The 25,201-nt window shown below is 33.6% G+C and overlaps 2 protein-coding genes across 2 annotated transcripts; both read right to left on the bottom strand.

The window, feature by feature from the left end:
- Nucleotides 1-1,487: 1,487 nt before the first annotated feature.
- LOC112712503 (cleavage stimulating factor 64) lies at nucleotides 1,488-7,194 on the bottom strand. Its single transcript, XM_025765409.3, has 10 exons — nucleotides 6,844-7,194; nucleotides 6,570-6,648; nucleotides 6,139-6,313; nucleotides 5,523-5,556; nucleotides 5,162-5,409; nucleotides 5,004-5,081; nucleotides 4,671-4,706; nucleotides 3,528-4,022; nucleotides 2,430-2,705; nucleotides 1,488-2,071 (listed from the first exon to the last, which is right to left on the bottom strand). The coding sequence occupies exons 1-10, from the start codon at nucleotides 6,872-6,874 to the stop codon at nucleotides 1,928-1,930; spliced, it is 1,596 nt and encodes a 531-aa protein (XP_025621194.1). The 5' UTR covers nucleotides 6,875-7,194; the 3' UTR covers nucleotides 1,488-1,927.
- Nucleotides 7,195-15,577: 8,383 nt separating this feature from the next.
- Nucleotides 15,578-19,723, bottom strand: LOC112712502 (NAC domain-containing protein 16). The gene is made up of 5 exons (XM_025765408.3): nucleotides 18,949-19,723; nucleotides 18,063-18,340; nucleotides 17,670-17,945; nucleotides 17,005-17,563; nucleotides 15,578-16,673 (listed from the first exon to the last, which is right to left on the bottom strand). Exons 1-5 carry the CDS (start codon nucleotides 19,136-19,138, stop codon nucleotides 16,321-16,323), a joined length of 1,656 nt encoding a protein of 551 aa, XP_025621193.1. The 5' UTR covers nucleotides 19,139-19,723; the 3' UTR covers nucleotides 15,578-16,320.
- Nucleotides 19,724-25,201: the final 5,478 nt, after the last annotated feature.

The raw sequence follows: 25,201 nt of genomic DNA, 5'->3' as shown, positions 1-25,201 counted from the left end.
AAAATGACATCTAGGAGTGCAATAGTGTGACTTACCCGCCTAGGTAGTAGCAGGCGAGGCCTTTGTTTAAAAATAAAACCTTTTAAAAACTTGAATTTCAAACCAAGTGATCTCGCGTATTCAAATTTAAAATTTAAAATATATATATAAAATTCGACGCAAAGAAATAACATAACGTAATAAACAGGGATGAACAATAATTAATACATTTTTATTTATTTAAAAAAACTTATAAATAGTTAATAAATAAATTAAATTAAGTTAATTAGTAAATTAACTTCTGCTATAAGTAAATTCGACACCTAACAAATATTCATTAATTGCCTACTATCCTATTTTATGTAACCTAAAGATAAGTCATTCTACTCACGTGCAAAAACACTAAATCCCTAAAAGTACCCTAACTATAATCACATACCCTTATTAATTTAAAAGATATAAACAACACTAACTTTGAAGTCGATCACTCCTGCAATGTGTCAGCTATCATTCAAACGGTTGATGTCGAGATCCCGTGTGTCAATGCGTGTCATAACGTCCGGGCAAATAAAAAATATCAAGAAAACGTGCGAAAAGAGAGAAACGGAGGTTAATGGAGATGGAAAGTGGGTCAGGAGGTGTTGTGCACGAGTTGTTTTTACATGCGCACCCCAGCCTTATCTGTATAAACGAAATAAGTATAGTCGTATCTCGTTTACACTGTAAACAAGATAAAGTCTGTGTCATAAGTCATAACACCTGTGCATCCATGATATGTGGACTTGGATTTGTGTCTTATCTCGTTTACAGTATAAACAAGATACGATTATATTTAAAAACGCGATAAAGCATGTTATGAAAATCGATAAAAACTCTCCAAATTACTTATTTCAGTAATTACAATATTTATTTTATTTATTTTAAAAAATCTTGTAATAGTTATATTTGGTAAGTTAAAATTAAAATGGCTTTTAATAATTGTAAGATATAATAATCATGTTTGAAAAAAAATATTTTTAAATTTAGAATAATTTTAATAAATATAAATATGATAAAAATAAATTAAGAATAAATATAGATATTAATTAATATATGAAATTGTTTTAATTTTTTAATTAAAATAAATATAAATTAATTTTAAAAAGTACCTTAAATGTTTTTAAAAACAATTTTTAGAAGTCATAAGTTATCAAATATAAAATAAAAGTATCAAAAACTAATTTTAATTAGTCAACTTTAGAGTTTAGATTTATAATTTAGAATTTACGCTTAAATATTTTATGATTTAAGATCTAAAATTTAATATAAACAAATTAAATTTAAAAAAAATTAACTAATATTAACTAAAAAACATTTATTTTCTACCATTATTCTCATAAACAAGACAAATATATTTCCAAAATACTTTACCAATAATCAGTATATCTATCCACCATTGAACTAGATAAATTGGTAGGAAACTTATGAAATGGAGCCCACGCCGAATCTAATAAGAAAAACACGATACCTTATAGCATACTTCCAATTCGATATATAAATCAAAATTCAAACCAATTACACAAAATATTGTTCTATACGTGGCTCTTGTAGTCTTGGTCCTGGATAAGGAAGCGAGGTTCAGACAACACTTACAAAGGGTGAACCAAAAATGGCAAAATTTTAATCTGCATAGTTATTATTGTACAGACTCTTCTGAAGGATATCCGGTACACTCATGTGGAGCTTCTCAATGTAATGTCAAATATTCGGCCACGGGATTGGAAAATAAAATACAAAAACGAAAGGACAAAATGCAACAGTGCTCAAAAAGAATTTCCATATTTCTGAACTGATCTACAGCAAATGATAATATACAAGAGACCAGAATTGGATTTTGATATTCTGAACCTAATCTATAGCATATGATAACACTGGTGCGTATTGTAACTATTGGTTTGTTTTTTGTCTGCTATGAGGACTGCATCTGATCTCGCCGTAGAGCCTGCTGGAGCTGAATGACCTGTTGTTGCTGCTCTGGCGGCAGCGAACTCAATTGCTCCGGTGTTAGATTCAACACTTGTTGCAGTAAAGCAGACTCTACATCTGCTGGAAGCTGAAAGAGAGGGAGAGAAAGAAGGATGATATCATATGTATGTAATCACAAGCTAAGTTGCACAAATACAAATATTATATTGCTCCATCAATTGTGGTCAAGCCACCAAAGAATCAAAACAACCATTTGCAGTAGTAATAGTACGAAAGATGTAAACGCAACATATTTAACGGTATTTTCCGTGCGCGCGGGGAAGGATATACTTTATACTTTAACCAAATAAAAAGTGAATTTTTTTTTTTTTTTATGAAAGACAGATATATGCTAATCTTTTACTACCTTTGCAAAAGATCAACTCTGTGAATGAGGAAATCATTTACAGTCACTTGTCAATTATGAATTACCAACTTAAACCTACCTGAGCAGGCACTTCTGTTTTAGGAGCTGCAAGAGCAGGCAACGAGTTGCTTCCAAGAATGTGGGATGAACCATTGGTCACAGGCACATCCGGAAAAGGAAAAGGCGTACTCCTTCCGTCATCCAATTTCATGAGCTTTGAAGGGCGACCCAACGATTCAGACAAACCATGAACCATATTTGTTTTCTCTACTCCCAAAGGCATGTTTGAATATGCAGATCTATCACCTTCCTTACTAATTAAGTGAGGAATTCCTGATGATACAGAGGGGCTAGGCTGTTTTAATAGACCACGTTAGATACTTCTAATAGTAAAGTATAACCATAACAAGAATATAGAAGTTGTAGCCAGCTAAGCAGAAGTGACAAGTACATCAGCTTCTATAGATGATCTGCTCCACAAAAATTGAAAGCACATAGCTAAGTATACTCAATCAAGAACTATATTGAAATCCTACTTAGGTTTGGTGGTTTTCTTCTTCATTAACCACATACCTTTCATAACAAAACATAAAAGAGGCAAGGGAACTTGACCCCTTGAGATTTTTCAGTTTTAAATCCACAATAATTGCATTTGTAATACTTCTTGGCTGAATAGTGAAACTTCAGCAAGAAATTGTCTCCAGACGTTTGTTACGTTGAAAAATTAAAAAAAAAAAGAAAAATCTCAATTATTCACTTTCTACACTGCAGGTCACATAAGGCCTTGACAGGGTACAAATGCCCAATGCACCCAAAATTTCAAAATTCATATGAGAGCAATTTTGCAATTTTAAAGGATAAATGTTCTTATCTGCAACTTTGTAGGAAATAGGACATACTGGGCATCCTTATGGGCTCAGCTATTGTATTGAAAAGACAATATATTTGATGCAGAGGAATAGAAACTTTAAGTTGGTATGCTCTCCTGTTGCGGGGTGTTTATATTCCCTCTTATGCTATACTACAGACTACATATTTTTTTCTCAAAGAAATTCCAATGTTCCAATGGCAATAAAATGGAAAGAAAGGTGGAGCCAATTAGCCAAATACCTAAATCAGCATTAACATTCATATCTTTCTGCCTATGCAACATACAAAGACAAACAAAATTAGGCACCTGAAAGCTTGCATCTGGTCGAACCATTTGAATATTATGTCCTACAGTTGAGCTTCCAACAAGTGCTGAATGTGGTGGCAAAGGGGCATGCCTTTGCTGGTTCGGGGCAGTCGACGTTGAAGATTGAACTGAGGGCCTCATAGACAAACCCCCCAATGACTGGGGTCGTGCTGAAGGAGGCATTAAATTTGACTGCCCTGACAGCGTTCCCAACTGTCCAACATGGTTGATTGAATGTTGTTGAAGTGGCACTCTAGGCTGCAACGGAGGCCTTGGATGTGCATTCAATTGATTAGGAACCAAAGGATTATGGGGCATGACGTTCGCTTGACCTTCTTGAACATAAGGTGTCAAACCAGGCTGCAATGTACTCTGTCCCAAGCTCTGGGGTAGGCCAGACAGAGTCTGAACTAATGCCGGCTGACCTAGCTGGCCTTCATTTACTGAAGATTGTGAGGCCTGCTCTGAAACCATCCTAAGGTTTGGCATTTGTAACTGAAAAAAGTTCAAATAAACAGAAAGTTAAAGTTGATGAAGAAAGCTGTAAAATCTAGAGGGGAAAGGAATATGCATAAGAAAACAAAAGAACCATAAAGTTCTCACTATTTTTTAGTTATTCTATAGATATCTTACTATTTATAAGAAGCTCCATGTATGGACTTTTGTGGCCTTATGCTTAAGTTATTTTCTTTTATTTGAGCTTAAATTGTTTTAGTCCTGCTGGCTAGTCATTATAACTGGGCCCCAGGCTCTAGCTTACTGTTTCCCAAGTTTTGTTTGATATACAAGCAATTTATATATGAAAGAAGCAATGGGTGAAAAGCCTATCTGTCAAGGAGTGCAAGGTATATCTTAGAAGTAATTGCTAAAAAAATGTCACAAACTCTATTCTATTTTGTCCCTTTGTTTACCCGCCAAGACTTACTCTTCTTCACAGACAGTATAAAAACGCATGATAACAAAATATTGGTTGATTATTGATTTAAATTGTCCTAGAACAAGCGGACGCTAATCCACAAATTTACAAACTCTGTCTACATCCTTGGCAGTTGAAATGGCACCTGAATTTTCCTCATGTTTACATGACATAATTTTGCATAAAAGAAAACGGAAATAATATGTGAAAGGGTTAATGAAACAAACCACTTGGGAGGTCACCATTCCTAGCATTATCTGAGCCTGCAAATTAAGAATACAATGATAAAGAAAGTATGAAAAATACAAATCATAATTTCTCTCAAGGCACACACAATTACACTAGGCCGTGAAGTTGGAGATGAGGAGAACAAACTCTCAGGTTAAATTTCCAAGAAATATTGTACATCCAGAGCATATCAACAAAATTTAACTAAAATGAACAAAAGAGGAGGGGGGGGGGGGGGGGGGAGGTATCAAAATCATAAAGCACATAAGGTTAGAAACGAGTTTATTATCAAAGAATGCTCAAAGGAATAGATATAGGAGAAAAGTTCATACCTGAAAAAGAGCCTTTGGCAACTGTGGTCTTGAAAGCAACAGTTGCCGAGCCATGTCCTTATTCTGTGTAGCCATTGCCTACATCATCAGAAGAACAAATAAATAAAGAAAATATTAAGTTATCCTGGAATGCGAAGGTAGCCTGATCCAATAATTACCTTGACCTCAGAGATTATCTCATTTAACTGATTCCTTGACATTTTAGCAAGGTGCAGAGTTAACGGATCATGTGCCAATGCTGATTGACTCTGCAAACCATTTTGAGCCGACTGGACGCCAAACTGAGCACCGCCTAGAGCTGCTGTCATGACAGACGCAGCTGTTATGGCGATATGGAGACCAATAGGTTGATGATGAGCAGCATCCCCTTGGATAACTGAGCTGCTTCCTACATGTTTCTGAGGGTCTGTAATATGTAAAAGCAGAATGAAAACACAAAACAGAACAAAAAATGCAGAGAATATAGTATGATCATTTATCACAAGTAAGAACTAAGAACAGAAAACATAGAGCACTAACCAACATTTGCTGACAGTCCAGGCCCTCCACGACCCTGCAGCAAAAAGAACAAGAATAATTTCATTTAGTGCAACCATGAAGAATTAAATTGTCCTTTTCACAACAGCAGTTACAAAATCTCAAAAGTAAGTAACATGAGTCTGCTCATTAGTGGAACAGAAAGCCGGAAACAACCCAAAGTATTAAACATTATAGACACTAAACCGAGAGAAACAGCAGCAAAGAAGATTTTCAGAGAGTAAGAGGGATGCCAAGAGAGCGAGAAGTTATGTTCAACTCAAGTATCTTATGGAGAGAATTGTTTATCCCCCAGGTTTCACAGTGAACAAACATTGTGGTTAACGAGATGAAGAGAAATAATCACAAAGAATGAGGAGGATAAGGAACTGTTCAAAACCAAAAACATGTATACAAAACAAGCATAAAGAATGAAAAGATAAATGTGTCAACTTTCCGTCCTTTGTACATCTAGAGAAACCCCTGAATATAGTCTGTGAGAAGTACTTGGAATTAAGCTACTTTTCATGCTATATCCACTGCACTTATTTTGAAGTAAACACAGAAAAGATTTAGGTCAACTAGGCTGTTAACACTTCAAGAAGCACTGACAATATACCTGCTCTCTATTTCTATCATTCCCTTTATCATTTTCAGCAAAATCAACACGCAATTGCCGCCCGTTAATTTCATAACCCTGAAGATTCCGCCGAGCACTCAAAGCTGTCTCTTCATCCTTATACTCACAGAACCCATAACCCTTTGGCTTCCCAGTTTCTCTATCAATAACTAATCTGCGGATAAGAAAGGATGAAAAAATACTTCAAATAAGTAAACCACTACTAAAAACAAAGCATAAAAGGAGTTTTAAGAAATGCTAAACTTATCCCCAAGTACAGACAAATAAAACCATTGACCATTCCTAACGGAACAATAAATCAGATTTAGGCAAGTTTGTCAATGAAAAAAGGCCACAAGTACATATTGTCTAGAACAAATTCCCTTAATTGCAGAGTGGTCAGAAATCAAGAACATGAATGTTGCAAGTACCTGAATGAGACTACAGGACCAACCTCCTGGCAGATTTCAATAAGCTGTTCCTCTGTGGCATCATATGGTATATTGCCAACTATAAACACAATCACAATCACAATCACAAACAATTCTCATAAACTTGACAAATCTCTATAGTATTGAAATCAAGAACATCCAATATATATGCAACAAGTATTAATCTGAAGTTTCAATTACTAGCCCTCATTTATCAGTTCGCAAAATACAACACTGTAATCAACGAATCAGATACATAGATATGGAGATATACCGAAAACGCAGCGATGCTGGGAGGAGGCCATGGGATTAAGAGGAGAAGAAGAAGGTGAAGCTCTGCTCCATCTTCTTCCTCTTCAGAAGCATCCCTTGTTCACACACAAGAAGAGAGAGAGAGAGAGAGAGAGAGAGAGATGAAGAGAAAGAGAAGAGAGACTGCGTCGTTTTGGATCTCTCCTTGTTGTTCAGTAACGATAACAGAGACACAGTTAACGCTGCGTTGCCCTCCTTCTTCAATCCACTTTCATCTTCCTTTACTTGTTTCTACGTTTTCTTTTTTCTCCTGGGTATTTTTGGTTTATCATAAGATTCTTTTTATAATTTGTGTGTGTACATAGTGAATATTAAATATTAAAATTAACCATATTGTTGGTTAGTGTCTTTTTGTTAACGTAGTAACTGCTTATTTGAGAGTCATTAAATCAATAAAAAAAATTTAATTAAAAAATATTTTTTATTTTTTAATATATTTAATAAATTTTTAATAATAAAAATAAAAATATTAAAAAAAGTTTTAAATTATAATTTTTTTAATTTTTTTAAATAAAAATACATAAAAAATATTTTTATCTTATTTTATTCATATTAAAAGATTTTTTTATATGAAATAGTCAAATATAAAATTATTTTTATTTTTATAAATTTTTTTTAAAAAATACATTAAATTTTTTTTTAAAGAAAAATAGCATCTAAACAAGTCCTAAGCTCTTTAAGGCGAGAAAATGGAAATTTTAAGGCTGTTTCTGGTTTATTTTCTTATATTTTGTTTTTATTTTTATTTTTTTTCTTTTGAGAATTTTGTAAAAAATAAAAATAAATGTTTTTTTTATTTCTTCTTATAAAATTTTGAAAATAAAAATGTAACTAAATAAACTCTAATTATTCTTGAATTAAATAAGTAGAATTCACACGGTTAGACATGACTAAAATTATATAAACTTAATAATGATTAATTTTTTATTTTTTTACTTTACAATTCCTTTTATTTTAGAGAACTATTTTTTACTTAAACATTCTGTATATGTTTTTTATTTATTAATTTATTAAATTTTTTATTTTTATATTATAAAATTCAAAATTAAAAAGTTAATAATATAATTAAAACTTAAGTAAGTGAAAAATAGGGAGAAACAACTTGAAAAAGAAACTTTGTTTGAAATGAAAAAGTGCAAATGTGTGTTTTATGGAATGGGAGGATAAGTGAAAAATAGGAGGAAAAAAAGAACTTAAAAGAGCAGCTTTGTCTGAAAATGAAAAGAAAAAGGAAAGTGCAAATGTGTATTGGGTACGAACAAAATACTCTCTGCTATTTTATTTAAAGTTTAATTTTAATATATTGATAGTATAAATAATTTTATATGGTCATTAGATTCATATATTTGAATATCTTTTAAAATAATAAATTTAAAAATTAGTTATTTTTGTTAATATGATCATTTATAATTTATTGTTTGTATAAAATTTTTTTACATTGATAATATATTAAAATTAAATTATTTTAACTTTATCTAATAACAATTAAAATTAAACAACACCTAAGAAAATGACTAAATTAGAAATAAAAATTAAATAACAAAAAATAGTAATTTTTCTCTATTTCCTTTATAATAGGTATAGATACAGGTATAACCAAATAAATAAATATATAGATTATGGAATTATTTTATTTATTTTTTTAATCATAATTTATTATTGGATTCTTAATGAATTAGGTTGTCTTGCAAAATATTTTTTGACAATTTTAAATTTAGAATTAAAGATAAGTATTTTTTAACTCGATATACCAATAATAGGGATAGAGTATGTAATATAACATATCAAGATCAAGAAGATTAAGATACAATTGTTAAGTGATAGTCAAGCCTAGCTTGTTTTCAATTCTGTTTTCTGTTTTAACTGAATTCTATGGTAGCTTGTTATATATAGCAGAGTTGCCTCATCTATTGTAATACATCTAATTACTCAACGATAAATCAACAATTCATTTCATTTTTTTGTTTCATTGAAAATTCTTTCATGGTATCAAGAGCATAGGTGATAGATCCATGGCCTCAATCATCCCTCGTCAGAACCCACCCACTTCTTCTTCTTCTTTCCCTTTTCCTCAACCCTTTACTGCACCTATTCTTGACAAATTGACTGAAAACACATTTTGAACATGGCAGAAGCTTGCCCTTCACATTATAAATGCTAATGACTTTGCTGATCATCTTTCTGCTGACAAGGTTCCATCACAATTTGAATCCGATTCTGCAAAAGAAGCTGGTACAGAATCAAAAGCTTACAAGGATTGGAAGCAAAAAGATGATTACCTTATGACATGGCTCCTTTCTTCTCTGGATCTCACATTCAAGAATCGAATGCTAGATTACAAGTATGCACATCAAGCTTGGACAACTCTCACTGAATATTTTACAAAGACCTCCAAGATCAAGATTCGGCAATTGAAGAATGAATTGAAATCTGTAAAGAAACAATGTATGACAGCAAATGAGTATCTCAAGAAGATTCGAGATATTGTTGATTCTATAGCATCAATAGGCTACACTCTTTTCCTAGAAGATCATATATCAGCCATTACAGATGGTCTTAATGAAGAATATGTTTTATATCTCTCAACAGTAGTGGAAAAATCAGAATCCATTACTCTTATTAAAGTCGAAGCACTTCTTCTTGGACATGAAGAAATGATTAAAAGGTTTAAAAAGATTGCTTTCGGAACGATACAAGCACACTATACTCAATCATCATCTTCCCTTCTTAGACTACTAAATACCATAAATTATGCTCCAAGAAGAGGTCGAGGAGGAAGAAGTTCTAACAGAGGCAGGTTTGCAAATTCTGATTCTAGACCAATTTGTCAAGTCTGTGGAAGGACAGATCATACTGCACTGTCATGTTTTCATCGCTTTAATCAACAATATCAAGCTTCATCTTCTAATGCAAGAACTCCAACCCAATCCGGACTGTTACCACTTCCTACTACCTATCACAATCCAAGGGCTTATATGGTTGCTCCATCTACTTTCTCATATACAAGCTGGCTTCCTGATCCAGGGGCAAGCAATCATGTCACAAATTATGCACAATCTATCTTGGCACCCTTTGAATTTCTTGGTACAGACCAACTCCTTCTAAGTAATAGATCAGGTAGAAGTATCTCTCATGTTAGACACTTATATTTGGTAAATTTAGATCCAAAGACACACTTTCTTTTGAACCAACTTTTACTTGTTCCTGAAATTACACAAAATTTAGTGAGTGTACATAAGTTTGCCACCGATAATGCATGCTTTTTTGAGTTTCACCCTAATGTTTGCTATGTGAAATCTCCGGACATCCAGGAGATTCTTCTACAAGGAGTTCTATAGTCCATATAATGGGGTGTACAAGTTTGATAACATTACTGTCACAAAATCTACACCTAAGAATAGACATATATCTCCATCAAATTCTATCTCTTGGTATTTCTGTACTTGCTGCTTATGCTTCTCAATTAGACACTTACAATTTATGGCACAAACGTTTAGGTCATTGTGCTTCCAAGACTGTTGTTTCTGTAATGAACAAGTGTAATCTACCTATTTCCTCTGCTTCAATAAAATATGGTATTTGTGAACATTGTTGTCAGGCTAAAATGCACTTGTTGTCTTTTTAATTAGATGAATTCAATTTTCATGCCCCTTTAAAAATGGTTTACAGTGAGATTTAGGGCCCTGCACCATATACATCTTATCATGGTTTCACATATTATATATCTTTTGTGGATGCTTATACTCGGTATACTTGCATTTATTTACTTCATACCAAATCACACGCTTTTCAGGCCTTCCTTCAGTACAAAGCTGAAATGGAAACTTTCACTGGTTTAAAATTAAAACAACTGCAGACTGATCATGGCAGGGAATATCTCTCCAACGCCTTCGCTCAATATTTAACTCAAGAAAGTATATCTCATCGCTTCTCCTACCTTTATACTCATCAACAAAATGGGAGGGCAGAGAGAAAGCATAGACATGTGACTGAAGTAGGCTTGGCACTTTTAGCCTCTGCCTCAATCCCGTTAATTCACTGGGATGATGCTTTTATTTCTGTGACATATATTATTAATAGACCCCTTTCCCCTAACACTAACAATCTATCACCATTTGAAGTTTTACATCATCATCCACCTGATTACTCTTTCTTTAAGGTTTTTGGTTGTACTGCTTTTTCTTGTATGAAACCTTATAATACTCACAAATTGGATTTTAAATCACAACTTTCTGTATTTTTGGGTTATGCTCCTCATCATAAAGGCTACAAATGCCTGACTAAAGAAGGTAAAGTTATCATTACAAGACATGTCTTGTTTGATGAAAACAGATTTCCTTATGCTGAACTCTTTCCACTTCAAAAACCCTCCTTATTATCTGGTCAATTTCCTCATACAACTCTCCCTTTACCTCTTATTTCATTTCTTCCATCTTCTTCAAGTATGACAGAATTCTTGTCATCTTCTCCTTCAAATCCTGCCCCTTAGACCACTACTGATTCTACTCAAAACTTAGAACCTACTACTCCCCTTCCAACATCACAAGTTAAATCAGCTCAGCCATACCAATCTCTACATCCTCACAACATCCCAATCAATGACACTATTATTCAGTTTGGAAACTCCCCTCCTACCAGAATTTCTTCTAACACTCACCCTATGCAAACCAGATCTAAGTCTGGCATATTTAAACCGAAAGCCCTTACAGCCTTACTCTCCACCTCATGTGATCTTGTTAATAATATACCCTCATCCGTTGCTGCAACCTAAAATCAGAACACTGGAAGAATGCTATGTTGGAAGAATTAGAAGCCTTATACAAGACCAATACATGAACACTGGTCAATTCAACAACAACAGACAAAGTTATTGGCTGTTGTTGGATTTTTGCCATCAAAAGACATCCCAATGGCCAAATCATGAAGTATAAGGCTCGTTTGGTGGCCAAAGACAATCATCAACTTGAAGGAATTGATTATGATCAGACATTTGCTCCTGTGATTAAACCTTCTACGATTCGGGTGGTGCTCTCTTTAGCCTTGAGTTTTCATTGGACAATCAGGTAGCTGGACTTCAATAATGCCTTTTTGAATGAGGATCTTAAGAAACTTGGCTACATGTCTCAGCCACCAGGCTTTTAGCAAGGTGATTCTTCATATGTATAATAATGTATGTAAGTTAAATAAGTCCATCTATGGTCTTAAACAAGCTCCTCGAGTTTGGTTTCTGAAATTGGCCTCAACTCTTACTTCTTTTGGTTTCTACAAAACAAGGTCAGATCCTTCCTTATTTGTTAAATCCTCTGGTAACATTATTCTTTACATTTTAGTTTATGTTGATGATTTTCTTATTACGGGTAATGATAACAATGTCATTCAAACCACCATTACTCAATTAAACAATGCCTTCTCTTTAAAGGATCTTGGAGAATTTAGCTACTTCTTAGATATAAAAGCTACTAAATTATTCTCAGATTCTTTCCATTTGTCTCAATCAAAATATATTCACTCACTGTTAAAAAAGGCTAACATGCTAAACTCCAAAGGAGTTTCTACTCCTATGGTCAAAAATTTAAAACTCTCAGGTCAGGGAGATGATGAATTTGACAATCCATATCTATATAGGTCTATAGTAGAATCATTGCAATATGCAACTCTTACCAAGCCTGAGATCTCCTTTTCGGTAAATAAGGTTAGCTGGTATATGCAACGCCTGCTTCTCATACACTGGAAATGTGTAAAGAGGATTTTGCGATACTTGGCTGGAACTATTGATCAAGGTCTATTGTTTCATGCCTCTACTAATATAAGGCTATTTGGTTTTACATATTCATATTGGGGGTTAGATATTAATGACCGAAAATCTACTTGTGGATATGAAATCTATTTGGGATCAAATCTTGTTTCAAGGTCAACAAGAAACAATCTTCGGTGAGTCGGTCTAGCACAGAAGCTGAATATAGCAGGTTAGCTGCAGCAGACTCTGAAATCATCTGGCTACAAAATTTATTGAAGGAACTGTGCATTTCTCTCTTTGGACCCCCACTCTTTTCTATGACAACATCAGTACTGTGTTGCCTATTGAAAATCCTGTTCTTCATAGCAAGACAAAACACTTTGACTTGGATCTGTATTTTGTCCGTGAGAGGGTTAATCAGAATCAATTGAAGGTTGTGCACATATCCTCAATAGAACATGTTGCTGACATTTTCACTAAAGCCTTATCAGCTCTTACTTTTGAGAAGTTTCGTTTCAAACTCAAGGTTATTTCCAAAATCACCATGAGTTTGAGGGAGAGTAATAGAGATAGAGTATGTAATATAACAGATCAAGATAAAAAAGATCAAGACACAGTTGTTAAGTGATAGTCAAGCCTAGTTTGTTTTTAATTCTGTTTTCTGTTTCAACAGAATTCTATGATAGCATGCTATATATAGCAGAGTTGCCTCATTTATTGTAACACATCCAATTACTCAATGATAAATCAACAATTCATTTCGGCTCTTTATTTTATTAAAAACTCTTTCAACCAAAGATTAATCTGACTCGGATATGAACTCTATTTAAGGTTATTTAAACTTTTCATTTAACGTTAGTAATTTCTAAAGATACATGGCAGATTTGATTTACTAGGAAAAAAATAAGAGAAAATAAACCATTACAGAAGTTTTACATTGTTTACGAGTTTTATTATTTAAAGAAGATATGTTTATAGGGATATTTGTTAAAGGGTAATGTTACCGTGAATAGTGAAGTTTAGATAAAAAATAAATTCAGTAAAAATCTTTATTTTTTCTCCAATTTTACTCAAAAAAAATTCTCATGTGTTAATTCCTCAAACGGGGGAGGGGAGGGTTTATTGGATTTAATTTGATTTATCTTTTTTTTCTAATAAACTATTATAATCCACTGTTATCACTACTTTAATTTCACTCAAATCTAATAAAGAATAAAATGGTAAAAATACATTCCAGGACCTTCATTTTCTTTTTTTTCAAAATTTCCAGTGATGTTTAAGTACAAATAAAAATAATTCGTGAGCCACAAAAAATGAACGCACCCCTTTTAGAATGTAATCATACAATAGAGCAGAAGTGAGTTATATTTCTTTTTCTTTTCTTTTTTTTCTTTCAAAACTCCAATGAAAACCACCATGGTATCATTACATCTAAAAATGGGAAGTAAGACATAATAAATTTGATAGTCTTTGGAGCAGTCACTGAACTTGAGCAAGCATTTGTTGATCTTCATGAGGGATTCTTGCTGTTCTGTCTGAATCAAAACATTAACACGAATTACAAAATAATTATATCTTTATTACAAGACTATAGAACCTAAACTATTGATTTTCGTTTAGTATATATTTTAACCAATCCAATTTCTCATATTAAAATTTTGTAAAACAAATATTTGTAGAGTATAACTGTATAAGTTTACAAATATTTTTTTTAAAAATACTATTATTCAATTAAAAAAAAATACACCATCAGTCATTAGCTTTAATTACCCCTACTTAAAATATCATTAGCACATTATATAACATTGCTATTCAACCCAAAACTGTCATGCTATTACTATCCAATTCAACTACCACTTCTTAAAGTCATACAGATAGGCGAATCTATTAGTCCATCACATTGTCATTTAATCTATGTAATTAATTCTACGATGTGAAACATATCCATGTTGTTTATGTATAAATTAAACACTAATTACGGTCTTTTCCAATTTCTAGAGTCCTGAATCTTTATAACATCATATGATCCTACAACGAGGAACCAATAAAGTCTTACTAATTGAATGGCCTAACTAAAAAGAAAGTGGATGATGATTCTCTAATATATGCGCGCAGCTCAAATAGTGAAGTTATAAAAGAACACTAATGATCTATGTACACTAAAAATTATAACAAATTAACTATTATATATTTTTATATGGGAAAGTCTAGGAGGCCAGCAATTCTATTGAATTTTGGCAGGCATATAACCAGCAGAGAAAGGTGAGCCATTGGATAAAATCTCACACCAATCTCACACCATCAAATCATCATTGATAGCTAATTGATGGCTAATAATCACAAAAGTTGCTGACCCCCTAGCATTGCTCTTTTTATATATTAATTTACACATTTTCTGATTGAATAATCAATTATCAAAATAATTAAACCTACTATAATAAGATAATCAAACATCCGGTAGACCAATAATCAATTTTGTTTATAATTAATAATTCTTTTAATGAAATATCAAATATATATCTCTATATCCAATAATTGATTAATAACTGATTTTTATACACACTTAATATAATTGATAAAAGAATTATAACCAGTCAATAAAACTCATAAGATTATGTGGTGCGAGTTTTTTAAGCTAGTCCGTACAGAAAGGGATTGCACTTTGATTTTTGAGTGATCACAAGGCAAGGAGACAGATTCCTCATGGGAGCATGCCAATCATCAGAAACTATGGTATGCGCATTGCATATCCTCTCAAGCTTTAGAATTTTCTCGAGTGTTCAGCCATATGAAATATCTCGATTGTCAAAAAATACAAAGCATACCGCAAACGCATTTCGGGGTAGCAACCATGTTAAGGGAGTAGTAACCATCAATTGCTTACACAACAGCTATCGAGAACTACACAGTACACACAGCTTTATTTTCCGGGTTACCGTGCTTCTAACAACAAAAAATATAATGCCCAAGGCATATATACTATCAATTGCATATAATATTACAAATGTCTTAAAGGGTATAGATATAGATACATCAATACTACGATATCTCACAAAGGGTTCAGCTTTACAATGTACAATCAACATCGAATGGTAGTGCTGTCTGATTTAAAAACCCAAACAAGATATTTACATGGGTCCAATAAATAAACAAAAATAATAAATAACTTAGTGCATTACCAATCCACCCTGCAAATTCATATAAAACCCCTTTCTCTTGGATTAAGATTGTTAAGACTCACCTAGGCTATGTTTGGAAGTTTGGAGGGGGTTGAGGGGAAGGGTCCTTGATGAAGTGGAAGAGTGGAAAGGAATGGCTGGTGATTTATTATTGTTTGGAAGATGATGAAGGCCTGGGAGAGACAGCTAAGTGTTCTGTATCCACCCCTCCAATTTGCAGAGGGGTCATTGATCAAGGGTTCCCACATGCCCTTCCTATGCCATGCTTTGCATTCCCCATCAAACTCTCCGTAATACGGTTTTCGAACACCGGTCCCAGCCACACCTCACCCTCCCCTCTCCACCATTGCTCCCAACCATAGTCCTAATATTGCCTAAACTTAAAACTTCTAACAGTCCCAAAGAATAAAATATTATTTTTTATTTTTTGAATATGTTAGAACAATACTATCTCAGTCATCTTGGGGAGATCTCAGATAGAACATATATAGCATAATAGCATCAAAACTTTTGATTTACATATTCAAGGAGCGATGCATCTCCCTAATAATCTAAAAGTTCCAAGAGAAACCCATAAGAAAGCACATAAAGCAATAATAATTGGGAAGAAAAGGAATGAAAATCCTTTTCTGCCCACTCTCTTCGTAGTTGCAGTGTCTTTACCTGCAGCTGTGTTCGTCGGCTTGATATTAATCTTCACTCGGCTGAAGCTAGACATTCGATTCAAAGCCCGATTCACTAGAGCATTTTCCGCAGCTGATGCAGGAGTGGTAGGTATTGACTCAACAAAGGACCAGAGAGCCGAAGAGAATCTACTTGTAGCAACATCTTCTGCAATGCTACTTTGATTATCATAGCCTTCAGTAGATACAGCACCTAAACATGACCAGAAACTAGCAAATATTAGAGACAGCCTACTGAGCCTAGGACCTAATTTTTATTTTTACATAAGAGCCGCTTTAAACAGGCTCAAATTTAACATTTCCCTATTTAGAAATCTTAGTTTGTGAAACTCTCAATAGAGCAACAAAATTTAGACTCCTAAATGGTTTCTGCCATGCATAAGCTGGCATGTCAACCAGGAGCAGTAATCTGCGAAGAGCTCAGCACAAATGAGATGTGAAGCTTGCATCTCCATCCAAATCAAAGACATTAAAAATATTTTTTGGGAGTTGAGCAACACTGTGTCTTGCACTGATCAGTATACCTGGATTTTGTTGAGAGAGAGAATCATCAAAGCCTTCAAACAGACTCGAGGTGTTTCTTTCATCATGCATCCAAAATTCATGAACATTTTGAGTAGCGTCCTCTGGATTGGGCAGCAAGTGATAATTCTGATTTTCAATGTTGCTTCCAGCGGCATTATTCATATATGAATGTGGAATGGTTTCCTCATTGATTGGTCCCAAGTCACGAAGAAACATCTCTGCATCTTGGAACAGATCAAGTTCACACAATCCATCTTCAAACTGCAGGTTCTCCACTGGTGTTTCCATATTTGGAATTGTAAGTTCACTACCATTGAGATCGTTGATTTCCAAGAAGTCATCCTCCTGAAAGTTATAGTCTTCTACTTGAATGTTGGCAGTAGAAATAACTTCTGATCCCTCCGGGGCATGAAGGTGAGATGCAACCGACTGATTGAAGTTGACATTCTGCACATCATAGTGCTGACTGGTTGAGTGGTAAATATCGTTGTACTCGGGGTCCGTCACTGCCTCAGAGAACTGATCCACCACAGTACTTTGTGTTTCTTCAGCAACAACCTATATGATTCATAAGGAATTCGATTCAGACGATCATTTATGGAAATAAAGTAGAAGTTAGGCAATCAAAACTAAATAAGTAACAAAATTTGTTATGACCACATACCTGAGGAAATTCAAGGCCGTCACCAAATTGCTGGTCAAGGGCAAGCTCATTATCCAAAATTTGATTAATCATATCCGTGACTTCATCATCGGCCAAAGGAGGCAGCTGATCATTAACAGGGACAGTATTTACTACCTCCCGATCTGCTGAGTTAATATTGAAATCTACACATTCGTCATCAGCCCACTCCTCTTCTTTAAATGGTGCACCATACTGTTCTCCATTTTTAGGACCAGGTCCACTTTTCTTGTATAGCTTGTAAAGTGCAAAATAGTCCTGATAACGAAAAAAAGATGATCAGTAAGCAATGCTCTTTCCATGATGAATGAGAATAGAGTATAGAAAACAATCATCCAGTAAATTTAAATAAAAAATGTTACTTCAGGAAGATACCTTAATATCTTGGCACCTATTCAGCTCTTCTTCATCCATGGTGTATTCATGCATAACCCAATCGGTCCGCTCACCATTAGGAGCTCTGCCTCTATAGAAAACCAGAGTCTTTTTCACTCCAACTGACCGAGAATTGCAGGTCACATTACGATCCTTTCCTGTTGCTTTCCAGTAACCTTGCCTTGTTGCTCGGTTGGACCTCGCACCATTAGGATACTTCCTATCTCTATGAGTGAAAAAGAACCATTGCCTATCTCCAGTCCTCAGTACAGATATCTCTGCAAAATATTACAAACTATCAGCAATCAACCGAAAAGAAAATAAAGAAAAGTGGGAAAAAAAAAAGTTCCATACAATCTTTAATATCAACTTAAAACCCTATCTGGACTAAATTTGACAGTGGTGCAAGCAGTGTACCAGCATCATACCCTATCTGTATAATTTGTTCGCATCATAAGAGTAACTGCAACCTTCGAACACCAAAACCACAAATCCCATGAACAGATAAATTATTAGCAAACGTTATTAACCATAATTATATGGTAAGTAAAAAATCCCAGTTTGGACGGACCAAGAAAGCCATAATCTGACAGATCACCGCACTAAAGCCATATATTCAATTTATATGGAATATGCACCAAATCAGTCAAGATATCTCAACACAAGCATTCAGAGTATCAACTATAATTGGTTTATTAGTATTCTAACCCAAGCAATCACACAATTCGCAACACGAGGACCCAAGTTTAAACACATACATCCTAAAGTATCAATCAACAACTTGATAAGAATCAAACAAAAGAACACAATTACACAAATAACACAAACCCTAAGTCAACGCTGTAACAGTCAGAAACACTTGAGTTCACAGAGTATAACAGTATACCTGGCAATTCCTCAGGATCCCACTTGTAAACATCGGTTTCTAGAATCACGTCGAGTTTCAGCTTCTTCCCACATATCTTCCTCTTCAGATAGTACATAACCAGCTCCTCATCCGTGGGATGAAACCGAAACCCAGGCATCGACGCCATGGCCTTACTGAAACACTCAGTTGCACCAGCTTCAGCACCCATACTCAATCCGAAAAACCCTAGACCAAACACCCAAAGGAACAAACCGAAACTTTCTGAATCGACAGGCTACGAAACCAAACACCCAGTTAATCGATGCGATTAGAGGAATCCGGAAGAAGAAATTGAATCACGGAACCGAAAACCCCAAAAATAGAGGATCAGAATTCACAACCCCCCAAAAAAGTGAAGAAGAAAAAGAATCCGAGCTTTGTGGATCAAGCGGTTGTAGAAACCGAAAACCTACGACTACATGACCCGAATCGAATCCTCGGGGTACGAGAATTCGAGGAATGAACCGTCGAATGAAAAAAAAAAACCTAGAGGGAGAGAGAAGCTTAAAATGGGATCGATTGTGGAAAAAATTGCGGTGTGAAAAAGAAGAAAGGGGGTCTGGGGGGTTGGAATTGGATAGTGTTATGGTCAAAGAAGGAAGCTTGGTGTAGTACTTAGACTCCTAGCAGTAATGACTGGGAACCTTCATATGGGAGAGTGATTCAGTGCGATGAGGGAGTAGGGAGAGAGTGTGAGCTCCGTGACATGATGTGATTGCGTGGTATTCAAGTTTGGTTGATTAAGGGTGTGATTAGGGTGTTTGAGGTGAGCATTGGGTTTTATGTGATCTTGGGTGTATGTGATTGAGCTTTTGTGTGTGAACATTAGGTCTTATGTGGCATCTCGCACAAGCAAATCACGATTTTGATTTGGTATATTCATCATTTCATCTAGTATTTTAATAGGATAAACCAAAAAAAAATACCTAAATTTTTTTCAAATGACAAAAATATTTTTAAATTTTGTTATTGATGAAAATGTCTCTAATTATTTAAAACGTGATAAAAATATACATTTGTAAATTGAAACATTTTATGTTAATAAAAAATAATAATATGTTAAATAAAATTTTAACATTAACAAATGAGTCACATAATGTTTTTTATTAGGGATATGTCTCTAATTATGTCTCTAATTATAGTTGAATATTCTTGGCATATTTTAAAATTTTTATCAATAAAAAAAATAATTTAGATATATTTTTTATAGTTTATTTTATTTTAATATCATTATAAAATATTTTTTCTTTGAAATTAATAGTAACTAAATTCTTATAAAAAAAACTAGATGATTAATCCTTTTATAATTATATGCAGCTAATAATTTTATTGTTACTTTATTTTTTTATAAAAAGGATAATATATTTAATTAGTTACCTTTTCTAATGTTATTTATTTGAATAAAATTAAGTTAGGTTTTTTTTTTCAAATATCTCTAGAGAACCCTGACCGGGATACTATTTGATAAATTTTTACTTTGGCTATCAATAATCTAACTAGAGTGTATATGGATCAAGTAAAATTGGATTTATTCTAACTCAAATCTGATCTAAAACACATATTAGATTTATTTTTTATATTCTAATTCAGTTTTAGACTCGATGAAACATACATATTTTTAGACTGAATAAAAATTGAGTCTTTAGCAATAATTTATAAAAAGAGATAAAAATTTACTTGTTAGTTGTTACGAAGAAGTTGATAATTAATATTAAACTTAAATTTCTTTATGAATCACAATTTCTTGCATCTTTATATCTCTTTTCTAGTTGCACAATTTTTATTAAAATAAAAGAATTAATGTATAATTAATATTACACAATCGTAGAAAACACAAGTTTAAGACAAAACATATTACTTTACTTTGATACCTTCTTGTAGGCTAGTACGTGAAAATTTTCAAATCTCCATCCATTATTTCACATGGTGAGATTCACTTAAAAAAATATAACAAGAACTAACAATTTTTTAAATTAAAACATAACCACAATCAATACTAATATTGTCTAATAACACTAAATATTTAAGTCACATATAAATAACACAAATATTATGTATTAGTCTAAAGTATTATACTTCCTAAACATAGAAATTTAACTTATAGTCTTTATAACACAAAATATTAATGTTTATAATACTTAAATTCCACAAAAGAATAGACATCATCCATCAATTGCTATTAATATCGTCAACTTATTCCTTGTGATATGGATGCATTAGTAAAACCTACAAAACTATAAAATTACTCATTTTCATATAAAAGATTATTACTTGAATTGAATAAGTCACAAATAATAAAAATATTATAAATGTACTTTCAATAATTTTCTGACTACAATCAAATTGATTAAATTCTTGATCTCCAACTTATTGTTTAGAAGGGCACAAATAACTTTGAGTACATATTAAAGCTTCAGCCAGTAATAATGACAAAGAGTTGCGGAAGACATCAAGCACATATCCATCAGTGCTAAAGCATGATTCAAAAATAACAGTTGAAATTGGAATACCTAAGACATCACGGACTATAAGAGAAAGAATCTTGTATTTTGAAGCATTCACTTTTCACCAAGCCAATATATCAAATTTCTCATCTTTTTACAGTATCTTCCGCCAAATATCTCTCCACATCTGACTTGCTATCTGCATTAGCCTTCTCTCTTTTTGTTTTTTTTCACATATTCACTATATCTTCAAAAACATCCTTGACACTAGCTGAGATTTTAGTATTCAAGACATCTCTAGATGAACTTTCACAATCCTCCTTTTCTTTATCAGCTGCAACCTCCTTTTCATAAAACTTATATAAGATATCCAATATGAGTTTAACAAAATCAGTCATACTAGTAGACACTTTCTTGTCATCAACATCTTCCAAACACCAACAAAGATAATTTAGTTTGTACCGAAGATCAAATACAACAACAAGAACTAACAATGGGTTAAATTTGTCAACCTATCCCCAATATTTATGATATTTATTCTTCATAGAACATGCCATAGTTCCTAATAATTCAAAATGATTTTGGCTCCAAGATGTTAATTGAGATGCGATTTCATGAAAATATTTGTTTGATGTCACATGCAAGGAAGATGAGAAACTTAAAGTTATTTCGTAGAAGATTCTCAAAAACTCAATGAATAATCTAGCATGTTGCTAATCAAATGGTGTAGGTGGACTAATTTTTCTTTTTCCCCTACTTTCTCTCCAAATCATCTAAGAAAATCAGGTTCTTGATCATAAAAGTCTATCAAAAGTGTTTTCAAATTTCTCGACATGCTCCAATATTAGATAGGTAGAATTCCACCTAGTTAAAACATCCAAGCACCCAAAACTTTTAGATTCAATTATCTCAGCCTCAATACAATTTTTAAATTTTTTTAGTCGATTGAGGAGAGAACCTAACATACCTGACAACATTTCTAATGCTTTTAATTAAAGTTTGTTGCTCTTTATCTTCATTCACGATCAAATTAAGAACATGAGCACAGCATCTCACATGCATATATTTTTCTCCACACACTAACCCGCCTCTTGCACCTAATTTTCTTTGAAGGTAAATAATAGCCCCATCATTCGAACTTGTATTATCTACTATAATTGTGAAGAATTTTTTGATTCCCCACTCTCTCAAACATTTCTCAATTTTTCTTCTTGTATCAGTCTTGTGGTTCTCAATCTGGCAGAAATTTATAATTCTCTTTTGTAACTTCTATTTTTCATCAATGAAATGTGCAGTCAAATTCATATAACCATAATTTTGATTTAATGTCCAGCAATATGTTCTCAAGCAAATTCCAACACATGACTTTGCCAACCATTCTTTTAGCTTTTTCTTCTCGTCAAAATAAAGTTGAAAGTAATCTTTTGAGACCATCACCCTAGGTGGTACCGTAAATCTTGGCTCAAATTGATTTAACATTTTGCGAAATTCAATCCCCTCAACAACTTTAAACGACATTTTATCAAGTGTAACAAGCTCAGCTACAGACTTTTTACAATCTTCCAAGTTATAACCCTTAAAGGCTTTGCATAGTTCCCCTTCTTCATCAATTTTAGCCATATAACCATGAAGTGTCTCCTTCTTCCCCACTTTAGTAAATATCCACTTATGAACACTCTTCAAGTTTTTATTTAGAGAATTTGTGCATGTTTAGTAGGATGACAACTATATTTTTTCTGGCAATGATTACATTTAACCTGATGTTGTCCCTTTGTCTCAATCAATGGAAGTTTAGTAACATGCTGCCAAACATATGATTTTTTTCCCTTACAAACAACTTCTAGATCCTCATTGTTTGCATCTTTGTTTTTTTGTGGCGACATCAATAGTAGGAGCAGAAGCAGTAAGATTTTCATCTTCAATTTCTATTGTTTTGTTCTCTTCCGTGATTTGTGGAGGAATACAATTATCTCTTCCTTCCATTGTTTGTACCCTAAACAAACAAAATCAAGAATAAATTCAGCAATAATCAATAACACATCAGAAATTCAACAATAATCAAAATAAAATCAGAACAAAACACCAAAACAGGAAGAACAAAGTTGCTCCTAATCAGAAGTTTCAATAATCAAGAGTTAGAACAATAATAAAAATTCTGATTAAAATAATAACCAAATACTGGAAAAGAAAGAACAATAAACACTTAATCCGAAAAATAATCAAAATCTCTAATCAGAAATTCCAATAATTAAAATCCCTAATTAGAAATTCTAATAATCAAAACCCTAATCAGAAATTTTAATAATCAAAATTCCTAATTAGAAATTCCAATAATCCGAACCCCTAAAATTCAGAACATTAATTATTTACCTGAGATTGAGCAGGGGCCAGAGAAGAGAAGAAGAAGAAGACCAGCGGCTGAGAAGAAGAGGACGACTGGAGGTAGCACCGTTGTGACCGAGAGGGGAGAAGCAGTCGTTGTCGTCGTTGAGGCTTGAGGGTCAGAGAAGCTCCGTTGCACTTCGCCGTCGTCGTTGTCATCAGGGGGCGAGAAGCAATGCAGCACCGTCGTGACTCTGAGACTACAGAGTGGTGACGGGCGCCGTAATGGTGGCTAGTGAGAGACAGAGAGAGGGCTGAGGGAGAAAGAGTGTGACAGTTGGTGAAGGTCACAGAGATGGCTGCAATGGGAAGGGTGGCGGTAGCGCCGTGAGGGGAAGGGCTGAGAGGGGACTGAGCTTTAAGGGTGGCAGGGGGCGTGGCTGAGACCAGAGAGAGCAAAAGAGGGCTTGTGAGGTTAATGGCTCATGGCTGTATGCATGCCCTAGTTGTTTAGAATTAGTTACCCTCACCGCGCTGGGGCCACGTGACCTAAGCTATGGCCTGGTCTTGGTTTCATTCCTCTTTCTGGTTTCATTTTTTTTCCAGGGGCCAACCCTGGGCCACTTTGGGTCCGTGCCATCATACCCCAAAATCCTTCGGGCCCGAGCCATGTACACCTCTAAATTCAACATTAAGCTACTAGAAACTAAAAATACATTAAATAAAGAAAAAATAAAAAATAAGTTGTGTCTCCGTTCAGTATTTTTGTATCCTTCTTGTTAGAAAGAACACAAAATACATTAGTGTCTCAAGACACAATATCTTTGTCCATATCTATCCTGCTAAACATAATTTTGTGTCTCTATATCCATATATCAGGATTATACCCTTATAAACAAACGCAACCCAAATGTCAATGAATGCTAATTGTAAAAGATGAGTATATTAAGTGTTGCCATAGCATAGTGATCACAAATAAAGGAATCTAAGGTAGCATTGAGTACAATAGGCACACTATAGTGTTTTAAGGACAATTTTAACAATAGAAGAAGGATACCCCAGTCTTCTATGCCACAACACAAGATTCAGATAATATTTTTCCGAAAAATCATGAAAAGTAAATTTATCAACTAAAGAAGATGGAATAGATAAGTTGTCAAATGAGTAAAGTCCATGTTTAAGTAGGTCCCAAAGAAGAATTTTCTTGTTGACCTGAGATTTAACAAAACAACGGTAAGGATAAAATTCAAAAAATACATTATTATCCAAACAGAATTTTGAAACACTAATAAATTTCTTAACAATTTTAGGTATATGCAATATGTTCTTGAGTGTAATGACTAATTGGAATACTAAAACCATTAGCAATGTAGAGCTTATCAAGACGGGTGTAATCAGTAACAGGTATGAGATTGCTTGCATCATGTGTGACATAATGATTGGCACCTGTGTCAGGATACCATGAT

The sequence above is a fragment of the Arachis hypogaea genome, chromosome 9 (genome assembly GCF_003086295.3).
Source record: "Arachis hypogaea cultivar Tifrunner chromosome 9, arahy.Tifrunner.gnm2.J5K5, whole genome shotgun sequence".
Classification (NCBI taxonomy): domain Eukaryota; kingdom Viridiplantae; phylum Streptophyta; class Magnoliopsida; order Fabales; family Fabaceae; genus Arachis; species Arachis hypogaea.
The sequence above is the reverse complement of the archived record's forward strand: the minus strand, read 5'-3'. Positions and strand labels throughout refer to the sequence as shown.

Bases quoted from the DNA above. Each gene is read 5' to 3' on its own strand.
- LOC112712503 (XM_025765409.3), bottom strand. From the start codon at position 6,874: ATGGCCTCCTCCCAGCATCGCTGCGTTTTCG. The intron at 6,649-6,843 runs GTATATCTCCAT...TTGTGTTTATAG, and splicing joins CCAGCATCGCTGCGTTTTCG to TTGGCAATATACCATATGAT. The intron at 4,707-5,003 runs GTATGAACTTTT...CTTAATTTGCAG, and splicing joins TGCCAAAGGCTCTTTTTCAG to GCTCAGATAATGCTAGGAAT.
- LOC112712502 (XM_025765408.3), bottom strand. From the start codon at position 19,138: ATGGGTGCTGAAGCTGGTGCAACTGAGTGTTTCAGTAAGGCCATGGCG. The intron at 18,341-18,948 runs GTATACTGTTAT...AATATTTTGCAG, and splicing joins GGATCCTGAGGAATTGCCAG to AGATATCTGTACTGAGGACT. The intron at 17,564-17,669 runs GTATGTGGTCAT...TGAATCATATAG, and splicing joins ACGGCCTTGAATTTCCTCAG to GTTGTTGCTGAAGAAACACA.